The sequence below is a fragment of the Saccostrea echinata genome, unplaced genomic scaffold, assembly GCF_033153115.1.
Source record: "Saccostrea echinata isolate AGI-Se365-2 ecotype Australia unplaced genomic scaffold, CSIRO_AGI_Sech_v1 ptg000009l, whole genome shotgun sequence".
In the NCBI taxonomy this organism is placed as follows: Eukaryota; Metazoa; Mollusca; class Bivalvia; order Ostreida; family Ostreidae; genus Saccostrea; species Saccostrea echinata.
In genome coordinates, this window is record NW_026889758.1 from 24,969,451 (window position 1) to 24,982,160 (window position 12,710).

Here is a 12,710-nt window from a genome sequence, read left to right on the forward strand (position 1 = left end):
GTTGATGAGTAAAAATTATAAACCCCCCCCCCCACCACCCACCCACAAATACACTGACCGACTGATGATGAAAGCGTGTGTTTTAAATTAACCTAAAGGTGTTTTCAATTATTTGAATCGAATTTAATTTGATGAATGTTTAAAACATAATAGAATCATATTCATGAATTATATATTGGTCAGGCCGCCAGAAACCGAGGGTGGTTAGGTGTTTTGGATGCTTGGGTAGGCAATAATTGTTGTAGTATAAACTACTTATTTGCAATATAAAACAAAGTTCATTTACGGCTGTTCTACCTAAAAATAACGTCTGATGGCCGGTCTCTCTCTCTCTGCATTTCTCCCCCCCCCCTTCCCCAGCTAAACTTGCTTCTATTCTTTCTTGAAGATTACAAAAGTATTTACGGAGTAGTATGAAAGAACAATGAAACTGGACTTAAAAACAATTTGTGATTCATTTCTTCAGAGAGAGAGAGAGAGAGAGAGAGAGAGAGAGACTAAGAACGATAACTCTGGTCTTATCCGGAAAACTCTCCAGTTAGAGAGTTAATTTCAGTAGGTGTCTCGAGTCGCGACGAGGTGTCACTGACAGTGTAAACATTAGATGAAACTGATGTTGGAAGAAATATATTTCTTTTCAAGTAACGTTTGTTAATTCAAAGCTCCATAACAAATACCTTTTTTTTGAAACAACTGTTGATGCCAACAGCTAGTGACGTGAATTGAGCTGAACTGGCCACTCTTCCTGCTGAGTTCCGTTTGTTTAAGCTGCTGTCAAATTCCAAAAAATGAATGACATGGGTAAAACTTGAAACATTAATTGCGCTATGAACTATGAATTTCTTTTTTACAGTAATGTTTTTAACACGATGAAAAGTAAATTCTGTCAGCATTCAAAATGGAAATGAAACGGCATTATATACATGTAGTATATTTATGAAGATATGAATTATAACTACAGAAATGAGGCGTGCCCAGGCGCACCTGTATGAGAGGGTGGTTCGAGGGGATGATGACATTGAACTATTGTTCCAGAAATACAAAGGGATCCTAGACACGGACATTATTGTATGTACGTATTCAACTTCTTCATTCACCTGAGTTATAATGGTCATGTCAGATTATATGTAAAACAATCGGACATGTCTACATGGAGAAGTAAATGTATAGGATGATAACCATCACAGAATAACTGGGTTTGAGCACATATACACAAACATTATATAACAAAGTAAACAAACTTAAAGCAGAACACGACTCGTAAATAGGCATATGTCATATTAGATTCACTATGTTCAATATCAGCTCTGGGGTATACCTTTCGCATTTGTTACAACTGACTGCTTTATTGTCATGGGTACAGGGTTCTCACTAGGATTTTGCTAACTTGAGTCCCAGGACTCAAGATTTCTGACAAGGTTGCGTCCCAGCTAAATTTGATGCGTCCCAGAAAAATTATGTTGAGTCCCAACTGAATTATTGTAGTATCCTTCCATCCATTTAACATCAAAAAAAATTTTTCATTATTTTAACAGTTTGTTTACGAAATATTAACATATTCAAATATGTAAACTGGTGATGCATCCAAGCCATATTCTAAAATACACGCGTAAAAATAAATTTGGTGTTTATAAAGCTAAAATTAATTGTTGCATAATCAATCAGTACCCAAAAGTTCACTGTATACAATCACAGGTGTCATGTGCAATGAGGCGTAACTAATCCTGTCGGTCGTCTGCACTGGGTGAAATTCACGAGATAATCAAGCGGCATTGTGTATACAAGCAATAATTATGGTTTCTAGATAAAACTCAGATTCAAAAGTGTTTTTTTTTAAAAAAAGCCGCTTTGTGTTTACAGCAATCGGAGTTTGGCATGCGATACTATTATGACTATGGACTAATAAACATGAAATATCTTATAATCAATCCCTGTTCTAAAAAAAAATAGAAATAGGTACCAGAAAAGTTGTTTCTAGGATAAACTTTATGATAGTTACAGGAAGGTTTCGATTAAATATTTCTTTGGCAAATCCTAATATCTGAAATCTCCGGTTTTCGTAAGCACCCGAATTTTCTCGCTGACGAGGACGTGTCCACTCATGAGTCTGCGGACGCATCGTTTTTAATAACCTTGCGTCCCAAATAATTCTGCTGCGTCTAGGACGCAGATTCTTGCGTTAATGAGAACCCTGCATGGGTACCCAAGTGGAATGGACAACACATATTCATGCTGGTTATCTTACAATACCTTTGTTTACATTTTATAGCAGTTGACATGTATTTGTGTTTGTATTTTGATTTGAACATATTTTATTGTAATTTATAATTACAAAGGAATTGGGCACAAGTTTTGAAAACTTATTATGTTTGTTTGTATACAGCAGTGACCTGTGCAACAGTTGTAAGATTTCTTTCTCTCCTGCTGTGGAAGAAGTAAACAGTTATTTTTGTAGATACCATGTGTTTTACAATAGCTATATTTAGCATACGTCTACACAGTTGACAACTGATTACACTGAACAGTGACTAAGTGTCGCAGGCAGGCCGCGTGGTCGCCACACAATATGAAAACAAGGACTAAGTTCTTTGAATTATTAATCAAATTTTATTGGCTTTGTACAAATTTAAAATTTCAAGATAGTTCACTGTTTGGATTGAATGGCTTCCTGGACCAAATGGGATCTCAGAAGAGATGTGAAAGTCTGGTCAGAACTTTATCTTTGTGAAGAATACTACTATAAATACTCGAGCAAGTCAAGTCCGTCTGCTCTACTCAATTGCTACACCCAAACTGACTACAAAACGTCACGGGATTTAAACCCGCCAAGTAAATTCTACTGAACAAACAAAATTTTATGGAACACTGTTATGACATTTAAGTTAGTTATTTACATAGCGAAAAATTATATGTTAAAATATATGGAACCATGTTTGGACGTTAATTGTGACGTACCTCCCCTATTTAAAGAAGTACAAAGTACTTTTACAACTCAACAATTAATGTACAAAGTAAAACTATTTTGATATGTAGTAGATACATTTTTTTTTTACTTTTTTGATTGAGATAAAATAATTTAAAAACACTATTCTTATAATATACTTGTTACTGACTGTCACTGATTCACTAGTACTGCTGTCTACTCAGATAATCAGCTCCGACATTTTCCTTTCTCTTAATTGCAATAATGTGAAATCCATAGGGCTGAAGAAGAAGTGCCCACCTCATAAGCCTTGAATTTACAAGCTTAGTCCTATTAAGGTAGACCAATGGATGATGATTTGTCTCCAACACGAACTCTTTTCCATAGAGATATCGATGGAATTTTTGAACCGCCCATACAATATCAAGACATTCCTTCCCAATGTTAGCATAGTGTTCCTCACTCGGTTTCAACATCCGGCTTGCATAAGCTACTGTAACAGGTAACTTAATATCATCTTCCTCCTGTAAAAGAACTGCACCTAATCCTTTGTCAGAGGCATCTGTCTAAAGAATAAAATCTTTTGAAATATCTGGTTATTTTAGTATTGGTGAGTTTGTCAAGGCTGATTTTAAATGTTGAAATGCAATTTCTTGTGATTCAGTCCATAGAAGTTTATTTGACGAGAATTTCCTTGTGAGATCTGTTAAGGGAAGTGCAATATGTGCAAAATTTGAAATAAATTTTGGTAGAAATTTACCAACCCCAGGAAGGATCGCAGTTGCTTTTTGGTAGTTGGATGACTTGCCTGTTGTATTGCTGATACCTTGTCGGGTTGAGGTTGCACTTTGTCACCTCCATCTTGTAAGCTACAGAACACTTGGTTGGTCTAGCTGTAAGGTTTGCTTCATGTAGACGCTGAATCACTTCCGAGAGCACTAGAACATGCTGATCAAATGTATAAGTGAATATAAGAATATCATCAATGAAATTATCAACATTTGGAACATTGTGCAAAACTTCACGCATAAGTCGACAAAATGTCGCTGGTGGGGTTACTAAACCAAATGGCATTTTAGTAAACTGAAAAAGCCCAAGAGGAGTTTGAAAAGCAGTTAAAGGAAGAGCAGACTGAGTAAGTGGCACTTGCCAATAACCCTTAGAAAGATCTAAACGTGAAAAGAACTTGTCACCTGACAATTTTACAAATATAGCATCCACATCTGGCATTGGTTCTGCGTCAAACACAGTTATGCGATTAAGTCCCCTGAAATCAACACAAAACTGATAAGTGTTGTCTTTCTTTACAACCAATACAACAGGAGACGAATAGGGACTATCTGATTCTTCTATCTGACCCCCATCTCCAACATTTTACTCACCTCCTCATTAACTGTTTCTGTCATTGCAACTGGAATTTGCCTTGGACTAATTCTAATTGGTTTGTCTGTAGTTGTCCGTATGTCTTGTTGCATAACATGGGTGTGACCTAGCTGGTTTGTCACTCAAAACGTCACTAAAACTGTGTAGAAGTTCCATCAAAGTTTCCTTCTCCTGCTTGCTAAGGTCTGGGTTCAAATCTACATCCTTGTATGTTTCTAACTTACATGTACATGTATCTACATACCCTTCTTGTTCATCTTCCTGGTCTGGTTCATCAATTTGATCTGAACAGACAACAGACATTGCACCACTGGCTCTGAACGTTCAGTATAATGTTTCAACACATTAGCATGATAGGTTTTGAGCTTCCCATTTATGTCTAATTGGTAGTCAACATTACCTATCTTCTTGACAATTTGGTATGGCCCTTTCCACTCCATTAGCAGCTTATTACTGTCAGTAGGTAGTAGAACTAAAACTCATCTTCCTTCATGTTACGACTTCTTGCTTTCTTATCGAAGTAAACTCTGTGTCTCTTAGATGCTTTCTTCAGATTCTGATGGGCCAGTTCACAGGTTGATTCTAACCGATCTCTGAGATCAAATATATATTGATAAGTAGACTTTACCTGTGGATCCTGTATTTCTTTTGTCCAAAGTTCTTTGAGAATCTTCATAGGTCCTCAAACAGTGTGACCATACACTAGCTCAAATGGGGAGAAGCCTAAACTTGCTTGTGGTACTTCACGATAAGCAAAGAAGACGGCTGGCAAATTCTTGTCCCAATCCTTTAGTTGATCAATACACATTCTTTTTAACATCTGTTTCAACGAACCATTAAACCTTTCCACTAGACCGTTGCACATGGGGTGGTACAGTGTTGTCGTAAGCTGTTTCATTGAAATAAGCCTACTTACTTCCATCATAAGTCCAGACGTAAATTGTGTACCCATGTCTGTAAGAACCTCCTCTGGTACCCCAATACGAGAAAATATTTCTAACAAAGCCTCTGTAACCCGTTCAGTATCTATACCTGGGAGCGCTACAGCCTCTGGATATCTTGTTGCATAATCTACTATATAAGGTTAATATAAATCGATTACCTTTGTCTGTTGACGGATGTAATGGACCGATGATATCCACTGCCACTCTCTTGAATGGTACATCAATCAGAGACATTCTATCCAGTGGGACTTTGCTCACCTTAACTTTTGGAACAGTTTTCTGGCATGTATGGTTGACAGAATTGCTTAATTTCAGATTGCATACCTGGCCAAAAGAAATCTGACAAAATCCTCGGTATAGTCTTATGACCTGACATAACTGATTCATGTTCTAGTTTTGTAACAATCGTTCGAAATTTAGAAGGTACTATGAGCTGAGAAAAGATCTTACCTCCTTCTTTTTCAGATGCTTGATACTCCCTATACAAAAGACCTCTTTTTTCTAACCATCTTACCTTCCCATCGCGTGATATTCGGCCTTTCTTTGCATTCCGATGTGTTGTTTCAAGTGATGGATCAGCTTGTTGTTCACACTGTATATCCTTGGGTTTGATATTATCCTTAACTATATCTGGAACTCTAAGAGCTGGGTAAGGTTTCTTCTTTTCTCTTACTTGATGTCGTGTATCCACTGCTAAGACAGTCTTTGGTATCCAGTCTGGGTTGGGATCATGGGGTTTCCTTGCCTCGTGCACCTCTCCAATAATTAAATCAAAAACAGGGTTTTCCATACACCAAACCTCAAATTCACCTGTGACATACAGAGAACTGGAACAACTCTTTTGGTATTATCTGCTAAAATACGAGTATCACTTTTACATGTTAAACTTTCATCTTTCACCAAGCTTCTCCTTACCACAATGTTTTGACAATCAGAATCTCGAAGAAGTGTGACTGGTTGACCATCCACATATCCAGCCAATAGTGGCATAGGTTTCATAGTGGCGTGACATGCCGAAGTTAAAGTGGTTGATTTGTCACATACCTGAGAGTAGAGATACGAGTTCTGACTACAAACAAATGCTGAACAATTCTCTGGTACTTTGTCAACGTCTCTGCGCTCATCTTTATGGACTAGCGCACTTGAAATCTTACCTTTAGATCTATGACACTGCGGAGCAATATGACCCTGCTTACCGCAAATGTAACATTTTCTCTCTATCACTGGAACGAACGTAGACTTCTGATGCTGGGGTCGTTGCAGTAGATCTTTAGGCTTTACTTGCATCTTACTTACTTGTACATCCGTAGGTTTCTTAATAACCTTTGTAGTTGATACTCATGTTCATCTTTCTCCTTTTGACGAACTGCCGCTCTTTCTTCATGCTGCAAAGCTTGTTGATCGCTCACATAATTACATAAACTATTGTCTTTATAACCAAGTCTTTCTTCAGCAGTAATCAACTCATCTAAAGACTCCATTCTTAACAAAAATGTTAAATGTACACAACAAAATGGATTTTCTAACTTACGACTCTTTACACACGTATGACATACTACTACTACACATAATACTGAACTGGTGAGTTTGGGTGACACAATTGTTAATGATTTCAACTGATTTACTACAACATAACCATGACCAGTCTCCACAATACACTCTGAAGTACATGTAGCTTCGCAACCAGATTTTTTTAAATTACAGCAATAACAATGAAAAATTTGATAACATTCATAGGAAAAGCATAATGTTCATCAGTTTATAGGTTGAAAAATACAAAACTTTTTACCTTCAACAGAATAAATATATCAGAAAATACAATCTATTTGAAATAAATGAAGAGTTTCAGTTTTTTTTAATATGTCTAAATTTTACTTAAAATTTAACACTTCTTGACAATTCCTGGTAAAGTCAGTTATTTTCTTCCTCTGTCTGTATCCTGTTGTTCTATCCTATAGACAGATCTGTATCCAGCGGATTGTCATGTGAACATCTCCTGTTGGTATATTCTGTAGGATTAAGACATATTATTCTATTTGGTAGATGATTTTTTTTTCAATAGTAGTGGATCCATTGTTGAATCTACATCTTCCGAAAAGTACACTTTGGATAGTATCTTTGGATGTGTATCTTTAAGAGCGATAACCTTTGGATCAATATCCCTGGTTCGTCATCCCACTTCTGACACCAAATGTCGCTGGCAGGCCGCTTGGTAGCCACACAATACAAAAACAAGGACTAAGTTTTTTGAATTATTAATCAAATTTTATTGGCTTTGTACAAATTTAAAATTTCAAGATAGTTCACTGTTTGGATTGAATGGCTTCCTGGACCAAATGGGATCTCAGAAGAGATGTGAAAGTCTGGTCAAATCTTTATCTTTGTGAAAAATACTACTATAAATACTCGAGCAAGTCAAGTCTGTCTGCTCTACTCAATTGCTACACCCAAACTGACTACAAAACGTCACGGGATTTAAACCCGCCAAGTAAATTCTACTGAACAAATAAAATGTTATGGAACACTGTTATGACATTTAAGTTAGAGTATGTTAATATATTGTATTAATATATTAATGTGAACGGTTAATATAGGGGCCCTCAGATATTATGGCTGAATAAAAGAATATGACGGACAAATTCCTTTTACAAATCATGTTCAGCCTTAATATAAGTTAATTGCTATTGTTGTTGGCATATTTCACTAGAGTTTTTCAAGGAATACATGTGTTGCATCAAAAATACGATTAATTTCTCCTTAACTCTCAAAGCTAAATATGAAAAATGAAATTGAAAGGAATAAAAAAAAAAATAATTTTATAAATTGATCAATATATATTTCCCCCAAAAGAGATTTCAGTCTGTCTTTACCGCAATGTCAGTTTACAACAATCCTTTTTAGAAACCGATTCCGATGTATTTTCATAATTTTCAAATTTCAGTTTGTGTGGTAACTGTATATCATACAGTTTCATACAGTGTCATGAGCTCATAAACATCTATAAATGCTAATTATAAAACACTGCCTCTTAATATTAAGGTATGTCTCTCATTAGCTTTTAAGAAAGCCTGAAAATCGCTTATTTTGACCAATATCTCAAAATTTTCATCACTGAGACCAACTTTTTCTTTCATTATTTTAAACTACACGGTACTTTCAATCAATCAGCACTAAAGTCATAAAAAGTTTGATGCAAGAAAATATTTTATTGCCTATTTAGATTTTTAATTGATGTGATTAAATGCTGTGATTGATTGTATCTGTGAGAAAACAATGAGGATCACCTCTAAAAGGAGCATGGATACATATTTGAAATTTACAACTTTCAAAATTTTTGGTAGGATTTCAGGACTTGCATATTGCAAGAGTGTTTCAGATCAAAATATTATTAAAACCTAATAAGAAACTTTGTTAATCTGAAAATCAACAAACCTACAAATCCAAGGTATGTTTGATTGTCATCAGTATTTTCTGCTTGCGGTCAGTGATGTGAGAAGTGTTGGCAAATCGAACACAACCAGTAAATCATAAACAACAACAATAACAGAGATTCTGCCAATGTTTACAAACACAGTTATCAAAAATACCATTGTCTTTGAGTATTAAGGATTTTCATGTAAGTTCAAATCATTAAGCTAAAGCTATTTTTCAAATAAAATAGAAATTCAAAATTGTAAACAATAATGCAAGTGTGTCCATGCCCCTTTAACGTATTATCTTGTGTTGCAATTTGCTTTAAATTAGTAATATTTAAATTTACAGGTTCTCTCGTTACTAAAATAATGTTCATTTATGCCAACTTGATTTTTTAGGTTCAAATTTTACCTGTAACTGTGGCCGGAACTTCTTTGAGAGCCATCCTTTAAATCATGGGAATGCCTTGGAAGAAGGTTTAGATATTGTGTTGGACTTCATTACACGAGGAAGTTGTTCCTGTGGAGCAGAAATTCCAAGCCACTTTAAAAATCACTTTTCCTCCCTGCGGTTAGTCCATGCTGCCGCTGGGTTTGGGCACACAAAAATTCTCTCATTGTTGAACAAATATGGCTGCAACATGAATGCTACAACAGAATTATGTCATAGAACTCCTCTTTCGTATGCAGTGCGGTCTCGGCAATTATGTGTCATAGACTACTTGGTTGGTTTAGGACTTGATGTTAATATTCCATTTATTACAGACAATACCAGTCCAATTCATGAGGCCATACAGTTACGTTATGTGGATGTTTTAAAAAAACTATTAACAGCCAAAACTATTAAGATAAACCAAAAAAATGCTAAGGATGAGTCCCCTCTTATTCTAGCTGCCAAGTTTCACTTACATGAGGCATTCCTTGTTCTGCTTGAAGCAGGGGCCGATTGTAACATCCAGGACAGGAAAGGTAATACTGCTCTGATGATGGGTGTGGTCCGTGGTATGGAGTATGTCAAACCACTGATAGAGAAAGGGGCTAAAATTAATATATTAAACCACAGGGATCAGGCTGCCCTATCATTTGCCCTACACCTGGGTAAGTTGTTTGTTTAAATCATTGTACTGTCATGGAAAACTCTATCAAGTCATTTGCATTACAAAACCCATTCTGTGCTATAGTTTGGAAAAAAATGGAATACTCTGATAAAGAACTTTTATTTCAGAGAACACAGAAATGGTCTCATACCTGCTTGAGAATGGAGCTGACCCTAACGTTATGTCAAGTGATGGGACTCCACCTATAGTGTTTGCCAGCATTACAGGTGCTTATGATATCACCCAGAAGCTGGTTAAACATGGAGCTAATGTGACATCTAAAAACGTACAAGGCTATACTGCCCTGCATGTGGCTGCTTGGAATGGTTACTGCAACATTGTACAGCTACTACTGGACTCTGGATTGAGTCATGATACACGTACTGAAGATGGAAATACCCCGTTATCATTGGCTGCCCATGGAAACCATACTACTGTGATTGATATGTTGCTTCCTCTGGGTTGTAATGTCAACAATGCAGACAAGGACGATGACACCCCACTTCTTTATGCTTCATTTAACAAAAATCTGGAAATGGTGACCAAATTAGTCAATGCTGGTGCCAACCCAGATTGTAAGAACAAGCATAACACCACACCTCTGTGGAACGCTGTGTACAAAAATGATCTGAGAACAATCAAATATTTAATTGTTAAGAATGTTGAGCTGGAGGTGGTCTCTTGTGGAATTGATCAGCATGCCCAGTCTGATGTGGCTACCTTGATTTACCCAGAACCACGCTCTGTGATATATGTGGCCGCTCACCAGACTAACATTGATGTATTGATGACTCTAACTCTGGCTGGGTACAATATCTACAGGGAGAGCTGGATCATGGCTCGAGAATTCCCTGCCAACAGTCCCATCTTGCACAGACAACAGCAAATGTTTCTGAATAATTTTGCCACCTCACCTCCCAGCCTCTTGGCCATCTGTAGGAATTTTTTCAGAAGAAGATTTAGAAGGAATGTTATTGCCTGTGTTAATTCACTTGATATTCCACAGGACCTTAAGGACAATCTGACCTTGAAATATTTCATTTCTGAAGAATTCTTTAAAATGTAGAGATCCTTTTCGTTTTGGAAGAGAAGAAAGCTTTTTTTTTATTTTACCAGCGCTTTTTTTATATATTTTCTTAACATGAATTGGTGAACCACTAGAATGTTTATTAAGAAAATAACTTTGTCTTCTTGTAAATGTAAATTTATGCAATTACCGGTTTACAGAGTTTTTTTCTGTACCTTTTTCTGAAACATAATTCATTACTCTGAATATCCTTAAGATTTTTTATGCCCCACCATGAATATGGCCGGGGCATGTTGTGTTACTTTGTCTTGTCCATCTTCCGTCTGTCCTTCCATCGTGCTTTGCATTTAGCTCAGTTCAAAGCTCAGTTTCAAAGAAACTATCCAAGATATTTTCATCAAACTTCATATGCTGATAGATATTGATGAGAGCTATGCAACTGTGTCAACATTTTTTTGACCTTGACATTTCCTTCGACCTTGACCTCACTTTTCCTAAATTAGTGTTTAGCTCAGTTTTAAAGATACCATTCAAGACAGTGTAATCAAACTTCATATGTTGATACATATTGATGAGAGCTAAGCAACTGCATCAACATTTTTTGACCTTGACCTTTCCTTTGACCTTGACCTCACTTTTCCTAAATTAGTGTTTAGCTCAGTTTTAAAGATACCATTCAAGATAGTGTAATCAAACTTCATATGTTGATACATACTGATGAGAGCTCTTAAACTGCATCAATATTTTTGACCTTGACATTTCCTTTGACCTTGACCTCAATTTTCTTAAATTAATGTTTAGCTCAGTATTAAAGAAACTATTCAAGATATTTTTATCAAACATCATATGCTAATACATACTGAGGAAAGCTATTCAACTGCATCAACAGTTTTTGACCTTGACCTTTCCTTTGGCCTTGACCTCACTTTTCTTAAATTAGGGTCAAACTTCCTACGCTATTACATTCTGATGTAAGCAATCTACTGCATCAACATTTTGACCTTGACCTTTTATTTGACTTTGACCTTACTTTTCTCAATTTGTGTTTAATTCAGTTTTAAAGAAACCATTCATAATATTTTTATCAAACTTCATATGCTTATACATACTGATGTAAGATTTTCAACTGCATCAACATTTTTTGACCTTGACCTTTCCTTTGACTTTAACTTCATTTATTTTAAATTAGTGTTTAGCTCAGTTTTAAATAAACCATTCAAAATATTTTTATCAAACTTAATATGCTGATACGTATTTGTGAGAAGTATTCAACTGCATCAAAAATGTTTGACCTTGAACTTTCTGTGACCTTGATGTAACTTTTTCTAAATTTGCATTTTGCTTAGTTTTTAAAGAAACCATTTAAGATGTATTTATGTAAGCTTGTGCATTTATACATAATTTGGTGAGAATTTATCATCTATATCCAAATTTTTAGATTTCAATTTTAAAGAAACTATTCAAGATATTCTCATCAATTTTCATACACTAATACAAATTTTCATGTCACACTAATATACCCTTAGCAGGGCATTCATGTCCAATGGACATATTTCTAGTTATAAGTTACGTGAATCTCATTGTACATGTTGTACATCTCATAGTATTCTAAGTGAACCCATCTGTTTATCATCTCTCTGTCTACGGGTACCTAGGATTCTAAGTCACTATTTCCCCGAATTTTATGTTACGAGAAAGAATAATTTTTGCACTAAAATGATAAAGGCTGTCCAGACCATGTATGTAGCTTCAAGGACAAAACAACTGTTTTTGTGCTTAATAATTATATGTATTCTGGAGAATCAGAAAGATCTAGGCAGTGGAAATATTTAATTTATATTTTTAGCTCACCTAAGCCAAAGGCTAAAGTAAGCTTTTCTGATTGAAATTTGCTCATTGCCTGTCCTGGTTGTCATAATTTTT

General features: G+C 35.7%; 1 protein-coding gene across 1 annotated transcript; it reads left to right on the forward strand.

The window, feature by feature from the left end:
- The first annotated feature begins 665 nt into the window (after window positions 1-665).
- On the forward strand, window positions 666-10,850 carry LOC133182082 (serine/threonine-protein phosphatase 6 regulatory ankyrin repeat subunit A-like). Its single transcript, XM_061316801.1, has 4 exons — window positions 666-801; window positions 962-1,072; window positions 9,063-9,761; window positions 9,889-10,850. The coding sequence occupies exons 1-4, from the start codon at window positions 789-791 to the stop codon at window positions 10,824-10,826; spliced, it is 1,761 nt and encodes a 586-aa protein (XP_061172785.1). The 5' UTR covers window positions 666-788; the 3' UTR covers window positions 10,827-10,850.
- The last annotated feature ends 1,860 nt before the right edge of the window (window positions 10,851-12,710 follow it).

What these genes read in the sequence shown, in the direction of transcription:
- LOC133182082 (XM_061316801.1), top strand. An exon ending in AGACACGGACATTATTGTAT is followed by an intron (nt 1,073 to 9,062) that starts GTACGTATTCAA and finishes TTGATTTTTTAG; the next exon opens with GTTCAAATTTTACCTGTAAC. An exon ending in ATCATTTGCCCTACACCTGG is followed by an intron (nt 9,762 to 9,888) that starts GTAAGTTGTTTG and finishes CTTTTATTTCAG; the next exon opens with AGAACACAGAAATGGTCTCA.